Below are 20,632 nucleotides of genomic sequence, written 5' to 3'. Positions count from 1 at the left end.
TACTTTATTTATTTATTATTATTTTTTTTAAGCTTTGCCGTTATAAATGGCAAGTTATTTTTATAGGGAAGTATATTATTCTTTAAGGGGGGAAAGCAGATACTTCTGGCTTGCATTATAAATTGCAATAACTGCTACCATTATAAATGTGATAGTTTATTTTTGGTGTTTATGTAAACCAGAAAAGTTTCAGTGAGAATTTTGTATTCACAGCCACATTGTAGATCTGTACATACTTGTTATCATCAGAATAAACTTGAATGAAAATTAGCCTGCATGTCCACTTAAAATACATAAAACTATTTGTTTCTGTGGTGATTATAATATTAAATTTAGAAATGTTGATTTTCCATCCCATGTAGACTTCTGAACATGTAGTGGGAAATATATCATAGCGAATTCTGCTGTGAAAGTGTTTTTTTTTTTTTTTTTTTGAACAGAAAACTTCATTTTCTGTTCTCCTGTTGTACTATTGTTGATCAGAAGAGCAACATAGTGAAATTCCCATTCACAGCAATCTTATAGAATGTGAAATGTAGGGGTATGAAAATCAGCCAGCATTAACCACTTAAATTACTACAAAAAAAAAAAAACTGTTATAATAAAATTTTAGATTAAGCACTGTATTTCCAAGAGTGGGTGGAATTGTCAAATAGATAAAATTAGCTGCACCATAAGATTTAAACTTGGGGATAGCTACTATTTCCAGTTACTCATTAATTGTTCAGAAAATTAATGTTCATGCTGACAGGTAATTAAAATATACTCACAAAAGTAATAACATTCTTTTGGATCCTAGAGCAGTCTTATTACAACAGTAAAACTAAAAATTTGTCACTTCAAAGGTACTGAATGTTTCTCGCCTTTTAGAAGTTGTACGACTGCTTGTTCTTTAGTTTTCATGGGTTGTCTGCTAATGCCCTTTTCATAATTTATCAGACATTTTTGTGAGCTTGCATTAATGTCATTTATGATTTTATTACCAACTGAAGCCTTTAAGCCAAAAGTTACTCTAACCAAAAAAGCTTTCAGCATTGTGAATAGTAGTATGCCATTTAGTAGTAAAAAAAAAAGATTATTTAGACTGAAAATTTCATACACTTCTGAATCTGAGATTATCTGAGTCTTATAAAAGTGAATTATGAGATTGCAATATTCAGCCTTATTGGCAGTTATTAATAAAATTTACCCTGCCTTGCTGTTGGTGGAGTTCTGTCCTGTTAAGTACTAATTTTGCTATTTTTCTTTTGTTTTGCTGCTGCTTTTTCGGATTGGTGACCACACCCTTCAATAGGTTGTGGATATCATGCGTACCAATGTGGAGAAAGTTTTGGAACGAGATCAGAAGTTGTCTGAATTGGATGATCGTGCAGGTAATACTTTAATGTTTTATAAATATTCTGATGCAGGATTTATATCCTATTTTAAAATGGACCATTTTAAAAGTCAGGCTATTTATGTCTAATTTTATTTTTGATATAGGGTACATTTTATGTGCATCCCTCCCCCATCTCCCTCTCTCTGGAATTAGTTATGGTATTAGTTTTAACTTGTTAGCAGTCATATAAGGATCCTAACTCCCAACCTATGTTTACTCAGAAGTAAATCACTGCTTTCCAAGTTTCTATATTAAAAATTCAAGAAAATTATTGAATAAAATAAGTAAGAAATGCCTTGTGTATGACTAAAAATCGATTAAGTTACAACTTTGATTTCTAACTTTTCATTTTTTAAAAGTATTTATAGATTTGATATTGATTCATTTCTGTCTTTTCTGGTAGGAATTTACAAATAAATTCCTACCAGAAAACATAGTAGTAAAGGGTGTAATTGAATGATTGCCACAAAACCATCACATGACTAATGTCTCTCTCTTCCCACACACTATCAGACATATTGATTATGCCTGTCAGTAGCACAGTAGAGATAATGTATTCTTATTTAATTCTATGTCACCACAAATATGTAGTGTATTCCTGACAGTGAACAGCGTGTTTGAAAACTGTAAATCACTGTAGTTATAAATGCCTGACCTATGATTGCCCCATCTGTAAACAAGATTATTTCAGTTACATATTTGAGGGAAAGTGAAAAACTGATTAGTTTCATGAATTTTTGGAAAAAGATTTGCTTTGACTTCTTCCCTATCTGTACACAATGTCCCCTGATTGCTATAAATTAATTAACAACATAAACTCAAACCTGCAGGCATTCACGTTTCATGTGATTTAAGTTCCACATTAAATGTTCCCTTCAAAAAAGACACTGGCACTATTGCTTATTCTCATGTACAGTATGTCTGGAATATTCAAGTGTTGATATATTAAGATTAATTATAAATGGACTCCTTCCCCCACAGAGATATGAGTACATCATCTTGCTCAAAACTCCTGGTGAACATAATCTGGGGATGCATCACATGCTATTGTTAACCCTTTATGGATATACATAATGAATTCATAAAATTTCAGATAGTTATTTAAAGTTCAGTAATTCTCATTATTTCATCAAATTAGCTGTCATAACATAACACTTCAGTTATTTTTAATATTGCAAGTGATGCCATACAGTGAGATTTTTTTTTTTTTTTTTTCTCTTAATTTTGGCATTCATGTCAGTAGAAATAACTGCAGCATCATTATTTATCAGCTTTTCTCCTGTAAATTGCTATGGTAATGTTACACATTCTTAGAGTTTTAGCAAATGGTGTTGAAAATTAACCATGTTATGCTGGGAACCATCAGGCTTTTGCTACTCCAGCAGAAAATGAAACTACTTATACATTTGACTTATTACATAGAGTGATTCTGCTGACTTTTGAATTACTCAAGCTTTGTCTACCAATGGAGACAATTTATTCTAGTAATTAACAAGTAATATAAAAAAACTTTCTACAATAACTCCTCCCATTTAATTTGAATTTATGTTCCCTAGCTTTAGCATCATTTATAATGAATTATAATAGTTATAGAATAGAAATAATGGTAAAATTAATGAATTTTGCATTCATTCATTTTACTATTCCTTCTACAATACCTAGCTACCAAGCATCTGTAGCTCACATATAAGATGCAATTAAAAAGTTTAGGGACTGAACTAACATTGGGAAATGAAACTTACCAGCTGTTCAGATAATCTCCTTCAAAGTAATCTCCTTGACATTAATTAAACACAGATTCCACTGCTTCTGGATGCATTCCTAATAAATGTCTTTTGGAACTGTTAATAGTTCTATATCACATTCTAAATCTGGCAAATGTGGCAAATGGAGAATCACAGTGATGGAGTGCGTTTTTTTTCATTCAGTGTAGTTTTTATTTCAATGTAGTACCATATAGTTGGTACGTTACTCTGAGAATACTGCTACCCATATGCAGCACTTTATATTCGTCAATGTTAAACTTCAGTTGCCACCTCTCACCCATATGCTCAACTTTTCCAGATCCTGTTGCATAACATACTGTCCTTGCTGTCATTAACAACCTTTCCAACCTGCGTATTGTCGGCAAACTTGGACATTAAGCCTGATATACCTTCATCAATATCATTGATAAACACAGAAAATAACAATGGACCCAACACAGACCCCTGGGGGGGGACACCACTAATAACATTAGTCCATGAAGAGCAGGGTCCATTGATTACCACTCTGTCTTCTCCCACGCAACCTTCCCTTCATCCATAGCAGCAACTTGCCTTTAATGCCATGCTGTTTCAACTTGTACAGTAGTCTTCCATGTGTAACAGTATAAAACACTTTCCTAAAATCCAAGTATATGATATCAAAATTATTTTTTTGCATCCAGATCCTTTGTGATCACATCATAGTATCCAATCAAAAAACATCTTCTTTCATCTTCTCCGCCTCCAACCCAAGCACGGTACTATTTAAAAAAAAAAAAAAAAAAAAAAAAAAAATGGTCGGACAAGTCTTCCCCTTAACAAACCCATACTATGTCCGAGCTATAACTGCAGTCGTGTCTAGATGATCCTGCAGTGCTTCTTTAACCAGCGAGTCCATTATTTTTTCAGGAACAGAAGTTAAACCGATGTTTAACTTCTGTTCCTGGAAAAATACTTGTACACAGGTCTGTAATTACTTGTATCACCTTTCGATCCCCCTTTGTGAATTGTGGATACATTTGCACATCTTTAGTCCTTGGGCAACTACCCTGTGTACAAGGATGCACTCGTAATCATGGCTAAAAGCCTGCTTACTTCCTTTGCTGCCTCCTTTAATATAACTGGATAGATTCCATCCACCCCAGGTGCCTTTCTTACGTTTAACTTCAACAATTTCTCCTCCACTCTGCTCTCAATTATTACAAAATCCTTTAGGTTCCTAATACAGTTTGATAAACCTCTAGCATTCTCCTCCCTTCATAACTTACGTGTGAATGTAGATGCAAAATACTCATTGTTTGTCAGCTACCTCAGCAGGATCATGAACAATTGAACCATCTGCTTCCTTCTAGAGTTTGCATAAGTAAAGAAGTCTTTACTGTTCTCCTTTGCCAAATATTTCTCGTAATCTGCCTTTGCTTGGTTAACCTCCTTCGTGTTGATTACAGACTATCTTATATCTACCGTAGGCATCTGTGTCTCCTGATAATTTATATGCATCCCATGCATTTTTCTTCTCTGCCACAAGTCTCATTAGTTCATCTGACATCCATTTAGACCTAAACCTTGAACAGTATTGCTTAGTTGGAACGAAAAGCCTAGTAGCTTCCAAGATTAATTCCTTGAATGCATCCCATATAGAATTTGGTGTTGGCAACATCATCAGTTGGTCCCACTGTATAGAATTTAAATACTGTCTTTAAAATTTAAAAACTGCCACCTAGTGGTTCCTTAATCTGTAGATTCTTAATGCATGAATAATCACTGCTGATAATCAGATCAAGAGTATTACTCTCTAGTTGCCTCTCCAACATGCTGCTGCAGAAAACAATCATCCAATAAATTCACAAAAGTCTTTGCTAGTGTGTGAGTGACCAATCCACAAGTTCCAGTCTATATCTGGGAAGTTAAAATCCCCCATTATAAGACAAGCTGATTTACTGGCCCAATCTTATTTCTCTGTACAGTTGTTCATTGTACCCATCAGAGTCATTAAGCCTATAGCACACTCACTCTCAATTTTGCTTTCCCAGTGCTTATGTCACACCAAACTGACTCAACAGTGCACTGTCCACCCATGTAAACTGGATACACTGCCTTAGATTTTGTGTTTCTTAACTAACAGCATGTTCCCTCTTCCTTTGTATCCTGTCTGTCATTTCTTTGCACATTTTTCTCCCCAAATTCCAATTCTGTATTTCTTATATCTGTGACACCATGTCTCTGATATCCCGAACAATATCTACCTTTGATGTCTTTTCTAGCACTTCAAATTCATCAAATTTATTTACTATACTCCTAGAATTGGTGTACATGCAAGTATACATGCATCTGTTCTTACTCTTAGTTACCCTAAACACAGCCCATGTATTTACTTGTTCCATGATGACTCCTGGCAGTCCTTGAAATCCCCAGCACCTTGCTTTCCAGGCTGCTGCTCATTCCAATAGAAGCACTGCAAGAATCACTTGCACCTCTGCCTGCTGCTATTGTTTTTCTATTAGACCATGAATTCCCCCAAGTTATCAGTTTTCCGTCCCACCTAACACTGCCTTGATAGCATCAGTAAATATTCTTGCACCGTTTCTGTTTATGTGTATCGCATCCCTGTAGAAACACTCTCCTGTTAAGAAGCACAGACCAAGTTGAGAAAAATTCTACCCTATGAGCCTTGCACAGTTTCTCCAGGGCCGAATTGATTGACCAGGCTCTTATAGTACACTCCCACCTGTCGTATCTGGGCATAATTGCAGACGCTGTCAAATTTAACCCTAACTTGCGACTTTTTTTTTTCAATATTGATCTGTACTTGTTAAGTAAGTCTGCAGATCTACTCTTAATATCATTAGTGCCAATGTATACAACAATATCATCCTTTGTGCCCTTAAAAGATATCTGCTCTACAACATCATAAACTTTTGCCCCTGGCAGAACCTTTTACTCTGGCGCTATTTCACTTATCCTTTTTGCACAATATATTTCTCATCTACCTGACAATAGTCACCAACTAGCTCCTGTGGGACTAGCGCATTCTGCCCTAAAGATTGCCGCTCTGTTGTCTGAAGCACAAGAGTGAGCTGTAGTATTGATGATGATGCCCATCTGAATGCTGAGTTGGCACCTAATTTCTTGACACTCTCCTCATCTAGCACACAAAGACATCCTCCATGGCTAGATCATGTCTTGTTCCAGATAGGTCTGCAAAAATTTCACAAGTTGCACATTTTTTTTTAGGCTGTGATGCATTGGAGAATCACCCCCTTCAGTTCTCCCTCAAGCCACAGCAATCCCACTACTTTGTGCAATTTGCTTTGCTGCTTACTCGGGAAGTGATTTTCATTTAAATGTTTTAATTAACAATGAAAATTAATAACTTTAATACATTTAATTGACTATACTAAACTAATGTAGTGATAAGTATTATGCTATCTAGTTTTACATTATACCTTACACTATGAAGTTCGAGATATACGCTGTCAAGTTGTGCTATACCGTAACGACCACAATGTTAAATTAGTTATGTCCTTAGCTAAATACAAAAGGTATATGCCCAAAAAGTTATTAAAACCTTCAAACTACAGTCAGTCCTCGTATAACACGTGTTTACACTTCACGATTTATAAATAGGGGAATGATATCGTATATAACACGAACCGAATTCGCTTATGCACGATTCGCCTTTGTGTTGTCAAGAAATGGCAGTCGAACGTGGAATCACCCCAACTGAATGCAACACAATAGCAATGAAGAGAAGATTCTGAAAATGTATTTATATTTTTTATATCAGTGAAGGGGAAACACATTTCACAATAATAAATTAAAAACCCACACAATTCCAGCTATTGGTATTATCGCAAATGCCATTAGATCGAGTTTACTACCAGTTTATAACAGATTCCACTAGCAGAAATGCAACTGGAAATTGTTTTTATTGTTTTATGGTAGTAACCCCAGAAATGTGCTTTAGTAAAATGTGAGGTGTTAATAGTGTATCTCTGCCTTTACGATGTTGTTTATTCAGTTGCTACACGCGCGTAGCTTTGTTTATGTGTATCAAGCATGCCTCCTCATTTTGTAATTGTGCTTTATTCCCTAAAAATGAGTTAAATACTGAAAAGGTGTGAAAAGGAAGCGTCCTGGTGAAGACACTACAGATTCAGAGGGAAAAAGAAATGCAATATCAATAAACAGAGGCAGACTGGGTCAAAAATTCTTACCCGAGAAAATTTGTAGTGGCCTCATACTATGGTTTATGGCCAAAATCACACCAGCCTCCGGTCCACCTGGGTTTCCCCGGTAAGACTTATGACCAGTCTGCCACTGTCGATAGAGAAAAAATATGAAATTGCAAAACACTTTGAGCGAAATGAAAGACCATGTGATATTGCACGTGCTACAGGCCTAAATGAGGCAAAGCCAAGAATTAGAAAGAATGCAGAGAAAATAAAAACTTTCATAGCAGGAACAACTCAAAGTGTAATTAAAATCCATTAGATCAAGACACAGAGTTGGAAGGGATGGAACGGCTGTCATCTGTTTGGATAGAAAATCAAACAAAAAACAAGTTTGCTTACGATAGAAGCAAAAGCATTAGCAATATTTTATTACGTAATAGTCGTAATAAAATACGTAAGTATTTCATTACGATTATTTATTGTGTTTGGTAATGTTTTAGTTACAAATGTGTGTTCAATCTCGGGTGGTCCGCACCTAACCCTACTTTTCCCATAGGGCCTGTTGTTTATATTGCACAATTTTGCATTGCAAGAGGGTTTCTAGGAACACAACTATTGTGCTATTCGATGACTGACTGTACTTATTTACTACAATTAAAATCTTACTATTCTTCTGCACTGCTGGTTACGTGCTACGATATTTGCGCCAAAACTCCCATACAATAATGGAATGAGTAGCAAGTTGTAATTTACAAAATCACTAGCTAAATTAAAAAAAATAAGCTAACAAATGCTATTAAGCCTATTTAATCTAATTTGTAAAACAAATTAATATGTTAATTAATCAAAAATACGATAAAATTTCTAAGTAAACGAATCTGTTTTCAGGAGCTCAAGAAGTCTGCATCCTCACACCTATAATCTCGTTCCCAGACTGATATCATGCAGTGTTTAGTACACTGTAGTTGTGCTGACAATGTCAACCTGTATTTTAAGCAGATGATTCTTAGCAAGACTCTCTTGTTCTGTTCCATCAGCTTCGAAGGTATTTCAGGTCATTTTGTAATGGTTATACACAATTATAGTATAAAAATATCCACCTGCAGATCACATCTTCAGTCATCGACCTAGGGATCTTCATTGCCATTTAAATGTCAGACTAATTTCTTATGTGGCACCCTATTATCATTCCATGTTGGAAGTCCTAACTTCATTGATCGTAGCTTCTTCTATTCACAGTCATACTACTGTCTCCTTAAGGCCTACAAGCAAATTTATAGTTGTCTGATAAGTTGCTTCAGTAGGATGGGACCAGCTGTTTAGGGACAATTGTGCAGATATTTAATGGTAGGGCAGTGTATTGTATGCAATATGAGAGACATTACTTGTTGAGTTATCTACTTGCATTCTTGATATTAATGACTAACTGAGACGTTCTAAAGGTATCATATGGGAGAAACATTTACTTTCATATCTGAAGTACACCCTCTTATAGACTGTACTAAAAAATAACATCCACGTACACAGTTCTGGTGTTCCCTTAGAATGCATGAAGTTTCAGGTCTCTAGATTTTGTAATCTTACAGCTGAGGTGCTTGAAACATAATGTGAATTTTTTTTTGTCGTTGAACCATTTTAGCTGCTTACAGTGGGAGAAAAAAAAAAAAAAAAAAATTGTGTGCTGTGTTAATAATTTAATTGATTGTACTCATTGGAGATAGTTGTCAGAGTGGAGTTGACAGCTGAATAACAAAATTCTGCAGTGAAGCTTTATAGCTTCTGTGGTAATTGTAAACACTTTTTAGCTGTATTGCCACTTTCAGACCACAATCTGTATGAGCAGTTTTGAATTCTTTCTTTGAAATATCCCCATAGAAAATAATCATATGGATTTTAATTAGGCAACAGAATTTGCAAGTAAAACCTGTACCATGAACATCAGAACATCTGTTTCAGCTTACCGTACTCTATTTGCAGTTGGTTGATTCTGATACAATACTTGCCTACTGATATCTTGTCTGTACCAGGCTTCAGTGCTCATGAGATAGAATATTATTCTGAAGAACGTGAAGTAAACTTCAGAAGTGACCTGCATAATGTACCTCTTACTATTCTTTAAAGAGACATTAAAATTTTATGTAATTTTTTTAAGTATGATTTTATATTGTTTTCTATTTTGTGGATAGATGCATTACAGCAAGGTGCCTCGCAATTTGAACAGCAAGCTGGAAAATTGAAAAGAAAATTTTGGTGGAAGAACTGTAAAGTGAGTCATATTTATATTTATATATAATTCATTTTTGCACATCCAGTGGTGTCAAAAAATTGTTTTGCTGAAATTTATTATATCTTATTTATTATATTTGCTATTCACTATTCTTTATTTGGTGAGGTGGCTCAATTAGACAGGTATCCTGTTCTCCTGACCAGCCATCAATGGACTTTTTTTTTAACATCTTAGCACTCATTGGTAATAAATACATGGTGGCCTCTGTAAGTTTACCAAGTAATAATTTGTACAATTTTAAATCCTGTGGCCATGCCGATATTAATATTATATTTACATATTATTTATACTATTTAAATGGATTGTGCAAATTGTTTTTGGTAGTGCTAGGAAAAGTTCTTGTTTATACTCTGGCAAAACCACCAGGTCAGTGGAGTTTACAACAGTGGTTCCCAAGGTGGGCCCTACTGCCCCCTGGGGGTGGCAGGGGGGACATTTGAGGCCGGACCTTTCTGAATGTGTTGATCGCTTATTGACTAATGTTCAAGCTAGCACATCTAAATCAAGAGACTGGCATCATTAACAGAAGTTGGGCTTGAAAAGTTAGGATCATGCATAATTTATAATAATATTTGTCCTTAATAATCAGTCCAGCTGCAATTGATAAATAGTTTTTATACTTTAATCACAAGAATTAAAAATTTCTAGTTGCCATAATCCCCTATTTTATCACTGAAACATATAAACACATTCTGTTTTAATACTTCTCATTTTCTTTAATAAATTCACCTGCTTAAGATTCAGAACCGTGTCTCTTCCTTTAATGCACACACATTGTTTTATTATTATTATTAGCCATAAGGTGCAAAGAAGCCTGAGGCTTATGCTGCATCAACCAAAAAAAAAGTGTGTGTGTGTGTGTGTCAGAAGTAGAAGGGAATAAGAATGATGATATCCAGCCCAGGACCCTGGGTTTTGGATAGATTTAATTTTATTTAAATTTTTAATAATATTTGTTTCAGAAAAAGAATGGTAGAAGAGAAAAATCAAAGAGGAAACGTAGACAATATAGTGTGGAATATCTGAAGTATGGATTTATACCAGCAACTACAAACAAGCACCTGCCTATTCACCTAATATGTGAAACGGTATTTTTCAGTGAAGCATTGAAACCTTCCAGACTTATGAACATTTGAGGAAGCCACATCCTGACATGGCAGACAAGAATTTAACATTTGTTTTCAACCACTTCGTGTTAAATTGCAAAAGTGGCCAACGCAGTCAAGTATATTTTGTAATGTTTCAGAACAAAAAAACTGATGGTTTTTGTGCATCATACAATATTTCATTGTTGATTGCCAAGTCTGGAAAGCCACATACAATTGGTGAAGAACTCATCTTACCAGCAGTAAGTGGGATTCTCAGTACTGTTTTACAAGTCACTACATGAAGTAATTAAGAATATTCTTCTAAACAACAATTCAGTTCAATGATGCATAGATGAAATGGCTGAGAATGTGGAAGATATGTTGAGTAGCATACTAAGGACTACAGAATTTGCATTACAGCTAGATGAGTCAACTTTGACAGGCAATAAATGTATGCTTCTAGCATATGTGCACTTTATAAAAGATGAAAGTCTAGTTCAAGAGTTGTTTGCAAGACAATTAGAAACATATACTAAAGGTGAGTCAATATTTTGTGTTGTTGAGCAGTTCTTTAAAGACAAGAAAATTCCACTTGCTCTTGCGACAGATGGAGCTCCATCAATGACTGGTCATTACTGTGGTTGTGTTGTGTACTTGAAGAAAGTTGTACAAAATGTGTTTACCATTCACTGTGTCATTTGTTGCCAACATCTGGTTGCAAAAAACCTCAGTGTGTAATGATTTGTATTAGTCATTGTGTAATGACTAATACAAGTTCAATGAAATGAATTTACAGTTGCAAGGAAATGATATCAACCTTATTAAGGGCAAATCTGTAGTACCCACTTCTATTTCAAAGTTAACTGTATTCAAGCACAATATTGGCCACTGTGAGCTATATCAATTTCCTTCTCTGTCTGAGCTAGAAACGATTTGTAGGATACAGGATGGCGATCTGCAAGTTTTGTGACCATTTGGATATGCTACATAAAGATATGTCTGAACGATTTAATGATCTTTTGATAGAAATTCCAGATTGGGTGATGAATCCATTTTTTTGATATTGATGAAGCTGGGGTATTAGAGGAAGAACTAATTGAGTTACGAAATGATATTGAGCTGAAACTGAAGTTTAAGTAATCTTATCAAGAGTTTTGGTTACAGAAGAAAATTTCTTATCACTATCCTGCACTATGGACAGTGGTTAAGATGCTATGTATTGCATTCCCAACTTCATATTTAGTAGAATATGGTTTTAGTGGTATCCAACTTATATAAGCAAAGAAATTGACTCCAGATTACTGAATGTGGTGATTTAAGACTCCTAAGTGACTTAAACCGGACATTGAGAAACTGGTATTATGTCATCAAGTCCATTCCTCGCATTAAAAATGTACAAAAAAATGAACTTGTAAGTAAATGTAGTTCTAAGACTTGTTATGATTATCAAATTTTGAAAAGTTAGGATCACTACACCAGTAATTTCAATATATTGAATTAAATAAAATAAAACTTTTATTGGATTTGAAATAAATGCGCAACTAATCATTACTATTTTGAATTATATATATTTTTTTATTATCTTCCTCATTGGTCGTGTAGTCTGTCACTCCAAAAAATATTTTATAAGTTAGGACTGGGGGGCGTTTGGGATGCATTTATGGAACCAGGGGGGTGACTCAAAAGTTTGGTAACCACTGGTTTACAATAAATCATCAATACAAACATTAATCATATTTAGCAGTCACAGGCTTGAATGCCGGTCCACTCAGAGTGCATGCTATTGCACTCTCACTCCTGACCACTTGGCTACATCAGGCAAAAAGTATTTCAAGAGTTTTACTTCTGCATAAAAAGGAAGGGAGGGTGTGCCAAGCTCAAGTTAATTTAAAAATCAACGGAACAGTTTCTTTTAAAATGAATTTGATTTTAATTTTGTAGTTCCATTATTTTATTTAATTGGTTTATCAGTTGAAATTTACTTTATGGTGCTTACCCATGGATCTTTGCTACAAGGAGTGAAGAGCTCACCTAGCTCTGCCCACTGGTTTGCAGTGATTGGACGATCTATTCCTGATTTAAAACCAGCCAGGGGGATAGTTGAGGTGCTTCCCCCCCGGCAGGAAATGAAGTTGCGTACAGGAATAGATCATCCAATCGCTGCAAACCACCGGGCGGAGCTAGAACACCTCTTCACTTCTTGTCGCAAAGAAAAGGAGTGAAGAGCTGTTGTATAAGTTATATTTCTATCATAAGGTAAATTAGCTGGTTTATTTAATAAATTGTGTGAATGTAGTGACATCACCAAGAGTGGCGTAGGGAGCCTAGTTTAAGGGAGTTGTTGGCCATGATGGTGAATTAGGCAGTTGCCTAGGAAGCTAAATTTGAGGAAAATCAAGTTTGAAAAAATTAAAATTAAAAAAATGGGAAAAGAAAACTAAGATCTTATTTCAGGTCCCATGTACATATAAAGTAATGCAGCTTAGTTCTTTTCTGCATGTTTTTTTTTTTTTTTTTTTAAGAATTTAAAAATTCATTAAATAAATTAAAATAGAATTATGCTTTAGTGAATTTTTGTTATTTTTTATTTGTTACATGGAGTCAAGGTTTGATAAGCAGTAACTCAGGCACAGAGCAAAGTGTTTTCCAGTTTAGAAAAAAAAACCTCAGACTACATTTGCCCTTTTGGTTGAGGGAGGAGGGATTGAAAAGCACTGCTTTTAATCATACTAGCTGTAAATTTCTGTGTTTGTCTTGGAGCATAAAGTTTTAAATAATCAAAGAAATGAAGCGTACCCAAATAAGTTGCAACCAAGTTTACCATAGAGGTTTTTGCGCTACTGAAAGATTTCACCTTTACTTGACTGAGACAACATGTCACAGTAACATTATTTCCATTTTCTGAAAGAAATTGAAAAACTTTTCATATTTTCCCATGGTAATAACTTATTTGACTCCATAACTTAACTAACACTTCACCAAAAACAATACATAAATAACAACTAGCTAAAATGAGTAGATATAACTAATAGGTTGATAATCCCACCTCACCATACCAGTGTTTCAAGCATTGGGTGATTAGCCACTCCCAGAGCACTTCATATAAGACAATTGTGCAATAAGAGTGAAATGAAGTTAACATTTTCCCAAAAGATAGAAAAGGAACTTTTTTTAAAAACAGTTCGGGTTTCTACAGGAAAGGAAGTTAATTCAAAAATACATTCTTTATAAAGATATCTAGCTTACAAAGTTTACTTGAAAGAAACTATTTCATGTGAATTTGTTTCTTCTAAGCTGTGGTTTTCAGTAAATTGCATCCCTTGGTAAACTGATATGTAGAACACTGTATAACTGAACAGGAGAATACTGCATGCATTGCTGTTCTATAGGTACTCATTTCATATTACACCAACTGTGTTGGAATCGGACCTAACCATGAATTTATGGATGTTGGAATTAAACTGAATGCAGCTGTGTAGGCGCCTCCGTAGCCAGGTGGGAAGGAGCAGCAGTGCGTAGCACACGCTTCTTGATCAGACCGGGTTTCGAACCCGTCACCACCAAATACGGAGGATGCGGAAAGGTCAGGGAATGACCACTGCATATCCCGGAGCAATATGGCCTTAGTTGCTAAATGCTCCTAAAAACCAAACAACAACAACGAATGCAGCTGTGATGTCTCCTGCCTCATTCAGGTGTTAATGTGATCAATAAATATTGTGATTTGTGTTTATAAATGGCATGAATAGATACTTACTCTAGATACAAAATATTGTAATTATGATATTGTATAATTACAATTACTATAATTATAATATTGTGATTATAGTGTAAAAATATCACAATTGTAGTGTAAAAAATCTCATTCTTGCATGTGATCCCGATTATCATCAGGATCACATGTAAGAATGAGATAATTTTACACTATATCAGTAAACAGTCACTACTGATTTAGCATTTAATTTTTGAAGGACTGAAAGCTGTATAAGTCAGTTATAGTCAATAAAGCATCACCTGAAATTAAATATTCAAGACATTTATTTCAAAATTTACAGTCCACGCATCATGCAGATCAGTTCATGACATATACTTGTACAGGCATGATACAAGAAATCCTACCCCCCCCCTTCCAAACAACCAAGCAGCTGACTTAAATAGTAGCTTTGTCTCAAATTTTTTAGGGAGTACTAACACATAGTTAAAGTCCTTGTTCTTGTAAATTCGTTGTGCATAAGCTGTTTTATGTGTTATGTCTGTATAAATGCATTTGTCGACAAATTCAGGTTGTGTAGGCTGAAAAAAATCTGCAATATCCCATGGGGAATCTATTGTGCCATCACAGAAGACTTGTAAATACTGGCCATGTCTCAAATGATAGTTGTGTACTATCATGGAGTATGGGTCAAGAAAGCATGCTTATCTGAGGCCTCTTCTGTATGTCAGTGAAAGAATTCCCTGTTTACAGTAAACTTATATACTGGTATATTTCCCTCTTAATTGCAGTTTACAGCAGCAGTGATGATATTCAGTTGTCAATACGAAAGATATTGTTAATTTCTCCATCTGTTAAGGTCAGTTAGAAACACTAGCAAATCGGATAACCTTTCGATATGATTAGAATTTATATGCATTTTTTTTTAAATTCTAGACTTAGAAATCCAAGGTTGTATTGAAAAGAAAAACTTGAAGGTTGAGGAAATGCCCTGTTCCATTAGAGAAAAGCATGCTTCTCAGTGTTTAGTACATGTTTTATGATATTTGGGGGAAATTATACCTAAGAGCTTAAATCAACAAATCAATGGGAGTTTATAAGTGAGGCATAGATAGATTGCCGGCTGGGTGACAAAACTAATAAATTAGATATGGTTTGTAATTTGAATATATTATTATTGCTTTGTCTGCTATTTAGCTACCTTTGTTTTTATATATCTTCTAATAGTTATTCTAATTAACCTGAAGTTGTTGCAGCTTAGAACATTTATTTACCACTACAGTTTTCCTATCTATATTCACTACTTACACATGTGTACACTGTCCTCTAAAAAGTATCCAGGCATTAATTTCATGTTAATGTCACTCCCACTCACTTTAATAACATCTTGGACCTCCCCCCTTTTCCCATGGCTGCTATGACTGGCTTCTGGGTATGCTTTCTCAACAAATGATAAACTGCAACAGGTTTAGTCCTCCACCACTCGTACAGAAAAAATTGGGACTCTGCACCAGACATTCCAACTGCATACCTGCATTTCCCTGAAGCATTCTTGGACAGCACTGACAGTATGCAATGGGACATTATCTTGTTGAAACAAACATGGGTCTGGACTGAAGAACTGCCACATCATAAAGAACATGGAATTGTCCAAAATGTCAAGGTTAGCATTTGTGTATGATTTCCCTACACAGCCATCAAAGGTTGTGTACCATACTATATATCTCTGATTTTAAAAGTTGGTTAAAATTCATGTGTTGTATGTATGGCAGTGTAATGGGTACCAGCAGAGGGGGATCTGGCCAAGTTTCATTGTTGATGTTTTCAAACATGTGATGACAGTTTGCAGTGCTGCTGTCATTTGTTTAAAAATGGCATCAGTGCAAGAGAAAGTGTAGGCAGTGGTATGGTTTGCAGAGAACACATCTGTTGTCACAGTTCAGAGGCATTTTAGACATGGGTTCAACAAAGATGCATTTCCTCAGATTGCACACCTACAGCCCAACATAATCTTTCGACAAAATGAAGCACTGCCTCATTGGAGCTTGGAGGTGCATACTTCTCTGAACAACGTGTTCTTGGACTGTTGGATTAGGCACAGTGAACTGATACCATATAATCTCTTTTAGATTTATTCTTCTGGGACTATGTGAAAGACATCGTTTATTCCACCAGGGTGTCTAACATTGTCACCTTACATACACACATTATGCAAACAATTGCCACCATCAGTGCAGATATGTTGAAGCAAACCTGGTCTGAAATCAAGTATTGTTTGGGCATTCTTCTTTGTACCAAAGGAGCTCATGTAGAAGTCTGTTGGCATTTTTTATTATAAAATGTTTGAGTTCTTTCCCAATGAAAGTTGCTCTGGGTTTTCTTTGTGAGACATGTAAAATCAGGAACATTCAAAAGGGACCCATTGTATATTCTCACCCCCGGACATTTTTAGTACATTGTACTCCAGCAGCAGATGTTCTCTAAGCATCATACACACCTCTCCACTTGATTCGAATAGAATACAGTGAGATTTATTACTCTGTGGAACAGATTTCCAGTGCTCTATGGTCTAATTAAAGCATTCGTTACACTGTGCAAGGTGAGACAGCTGATTGCATCTGGTGATGTTTGGCTTAAGCACTGCCACTCTAATGAAATGGCTGTGGAGCTCTGTATGTAACATGTTCATACAGACCTCAACCCCTGTTTGATGCCTTGAAGTCATAAAGAACGGTTAAAAGAAAAGTCAAAGAAAGAAAGGTTGATATTTTGCAGGGTTATCTGATAAGATTGTTTTAATACCATTCTGAGTTCCATTTAGTCACATGGAATGAGAACAACTAGCTTCTGTGGGTTATCTGATAAGATTGTTTTAATACCATTCTGAGTTCCATTTAGTTACATGGAATGAGAACAACTAACTTCTGTGGCTGACATACCTTCTTTATATACTGGTCTGAGTTGGTTATTTATCTGAGAAAGTCCAGTATACTAGGGTTTCACAACTTGTGCCCTGTGAGTACTCATCACTTAGAATTCCTTGCTGAGGATTTTTTACATAATTTATTTACTAGTATTGTCTTATAGTATAGTGTATATATATATATATACATTTGTTTGGTGCTCTGCCTAAATTAAGGAATACTTTGTGGTGTTTCACAGGCTAATAAAGCTTGAATAACACTTCAGTCTACAATGAAAAGTTGCCTTGATACTTTTTGGAGAGCAGTGTACACATGCACATCCATTCTTACTTATTGTATGTATATGCATGCATCTCCTGTAACATTTTACATGTATTCCTTTGTGAAAAAATGTGAAATAACTAATAGAACAACAGTCAAGCAATGTCTGAAGCAAAAGTAAATCTATTTAACAAAAAAAAGGATATGCAGGGGTGCTTTTTTTTTTTTTTTTTTAAGAATAATGATTTCAATATAGCTAAGTTATTTGCCAATTAAATATGTATATAGTGTTTCAAAAGTATATGCAAAAATTCTGGAATGTATTTTGCTGTTCAGAGTTATTATGAAAGTGATTTAAAACAGTCATTTGAAGTTGTCCTTAACCTGTGATGAAGGGAACACAGTCTAAATTTGCCTCAGTGTTTGATGGATATTTACACGTAAATGAAACAATATCAATGTTTTATAATGAAGGGGAATCTTTTGCTTGCTCTCTCTTTCCATTCCAACAAGCCAACATGTATGCTCAGCATATACGAAAGTTATATAAAGGGATTTCGTAGATAACACTCGTTACTGAAACATAAATATTTCGTAGATAACACTCGTTACTGAAACGTAAATATTTCGTAGATAACACTCGTTACTGAAACGTAAATATTTCGTAGATAACATTCGTTACTGAAACATAAATATCTCGTAGATAATACTCGTTACTGAAACATAAATATAGCGTTATAACTGTGCTTGGATACAAGTTTAGGATTTAATTTTGTACAGAAATTGAAATTTTATTGAAAGTAAATCTAAATCATGACTCAAACCAGAGCAGCAAAGCAAAGGGCTCAAGCTAATGGGAATGCTGTGGCCCAGGGGAGAACTGAGGGGGGCAGTTGTGATCTGAATCACAGCCTTTTAAGATGCACTATTTGCTTGATGTTTGCGGAGCAGTCAAGTATGGGACATGATACTGCCATGGGGAATGTCTTTGTATGTGTGCGATGCAAGGAGTGTAAGGAGATAAGGCGACAACTCAGCGTTGTTATGGGCCTATATGAGAGCTTGAAGGACAGGGTGGATGCCCTCGAAGGATTACAAGTGAGGGGCCCATCAAGCTCTCAGCTGCCCACACCAATGCCAGAGCTTGCACTTGGTCATCGCGCAACACAGCGGCAACCCCCAAGGCAGAATGCGCTGGTCCCAAAGGAACTAGTAGTTGTTGGTGACTCTATTGTCAGGGAAATGGGAAACATGCTTTGTAAAAAGGATAGGTGGAACAGGACCAGGGTATGTCTGCCAGGGGCAAAAGTTGATGACGTTGTAGAGCGGATATCATCTTTTAAGGGCACAAAAGGTGATATAGTTGTACACATTGGCACCAATGATATTAAGAGTAGGAGACCAGCGGAATTACTTGACAAGTACAGGTCACTGATGAAAAAAAGCCGTGAATTAGGGTTGAAATTGAAAGTGTCTGCAATTCTGCCCAGACACGATAGGAGGGAGTATATGATGAGAGCCCTGTCAATCAATTCGGCCCTGGAAAGATTGTGCAGGGCTCAAGGGGTAGAATTTTTTTCAGCCTGGTCTGTACTTGTTAACAGGAGAGACTGCTTCTACAGGGATGGGATACACTTAAATAGAAAGGGTGCAAGAATGTTTGCTGATGCTATCGAGGCAGTGTTAGGTGGGTCGGAAAACTGCTAGATTGGGGGGATACAAGGACTAATAGATTAACAGTAGCCACTGGCAGAGGTGAAAGTGATTCTTGCACTACTTCTATTGGAATGAGCCGCAGCCTGGAAAATAAGATGCAGGATATTTCAGAGACTGCTGGGAATCATTGGGGTACAAGTAAACACATGGGTTGTGTTAGGGTAGCTAAGAAAAAGAACAGGTGCATGTATACTTCTGTGTACACCAATGCTAGGAGTTTAGTAAATAAATTTGATGAATTTGAGGTATTGCTCAAAACATCAAAGGCAGATATTGTGGAGATTTCAGAGACGTGGTGTCACACATATATAAGGAATGCAGAACTGGAATTTGGGGAGTACAATGTCTACAGGAAGGGAGGAGGGGTTATGCTATTAGTTAAAAAACACATAAAATCCAAGGAAGTGAAGCCAGTCGAAATCGCTGGACAGTGCAGTGTCGAGTCAGTTTGGTGTGACATAAGCATTGGGAGATCAAAATTGAGAGTAGGAGTGTGCTATAGGCCTAATGACTCTGATGAGTATAATAAGAAACTGTTCGGAGAAATAGAGTGGGGCAGTAAATCAGAGAGTCTTATAATGGGGGATTTTAATTTCCCAGATATTGACTGGAATTTGGGGGCTGGTCACTCACACAGTAGCAAGTCTTTTGTGGATTTATTGGATGATTGTTTTCTACATCAGCATGTTCGGGAGGCAACTAGAGGGAGTAATACTCTTGATTTGATTATCAGTAGTGATTCTTCATTCATTAAGAATCTGCAGATAAATGAACCACTTAGTGGCAGTGACCACAGTGTGCAGAAGTGGGAGTTACTCAAAGAGGTAACTACCATTAGGGGTAAAGGGAAGGGGTATTGCTTTCGTAAAGGCGACTACAATGGACTGAGACAGTATTTAAATTCTATACAGTGGGATCAACTGATGATATTGCCAACAGCAAATTCAAAATGGGAAGCATTCAAAGAACTTATCTTGGAAGCTACTAGGCTTTACATACCAACTAAGAAATATTGTTCAAGGTTTCGGCCTAAATGGATGTCAGATGAACTGATGAGGCATATGGCAGAAAAGAAAAATGCATGGGATACATACAAATTAACACGTGACACAGACGCCTATGATAGATACAAGTTGATCTGTAACCAAGTTACAAAGGAGGTTAGGCAGGCGAAGGCAGATTACGAGAGATCCTTGGCAAGGGATGCGAAGAAAAACAGTAAAGAGTTCTTTACTTATGTAAACTCTAGAAGGAAGGGGATGAATCAGATTGGTCCACTTGAGATCGATGGGTCAACTGTTGATGACCCTGCTCAGGTAGCTAACAAACTAAATGAATATTTTGCA

General features: G+C 35.9%; 1 protein-coding gene across 5 annotated transcripts in view; it reads left to right on the top strand.

Annotated features, from left to right (window-relative positions):
- LOC150085314 (vesicle-associated membrane protein 3-like) overlaps nt 1–20,632 on the top strand; it is a 113,172-nt gene that overhangs the window by 51,851 nt on the left and 40,689 nt on the right. For 4 of the 5 annotated variants that reach the window (XM_090373144.1, XM_090373147.1, XM_090373148.1 and 1 more), the window contains exons 3-4: nt 1,295–1,373; nt 9,485–9,564. In XM_090373144.1, coding sequence (XP_090229270.1) covers nt 1,295–1,373; nt 9,485–9,564 — 159 coding nt within the window. The remainder of the gene's footprint in view (nt 1–1,294; nt 1,374–9,484; nt 9,565–20,632) is intronic. The other variant, XM_090373145.1, reaches the window with a different exon arrangement.

Source organism: Mastigoproctus giganteus, chromosome 5 (assembly GCF_048544385.1).
Source record: "Mastigoproctus giganteus isolate SK-2022 chromosome 5, ASM4854438v1, whole genome shotgun sequence".
NCBI classification, from domain to species: Eukaryota; Metazoa; Arthropoda; class Arachnida; order Uropygi; family Thelyphonidae; genus Mastigoproctus; species Mastigoproctus giganteus.
Note: the sequence above shows the minus strand (reverse complement) of the source record. Positions and strands in the feature narration are given on the sequence as shown.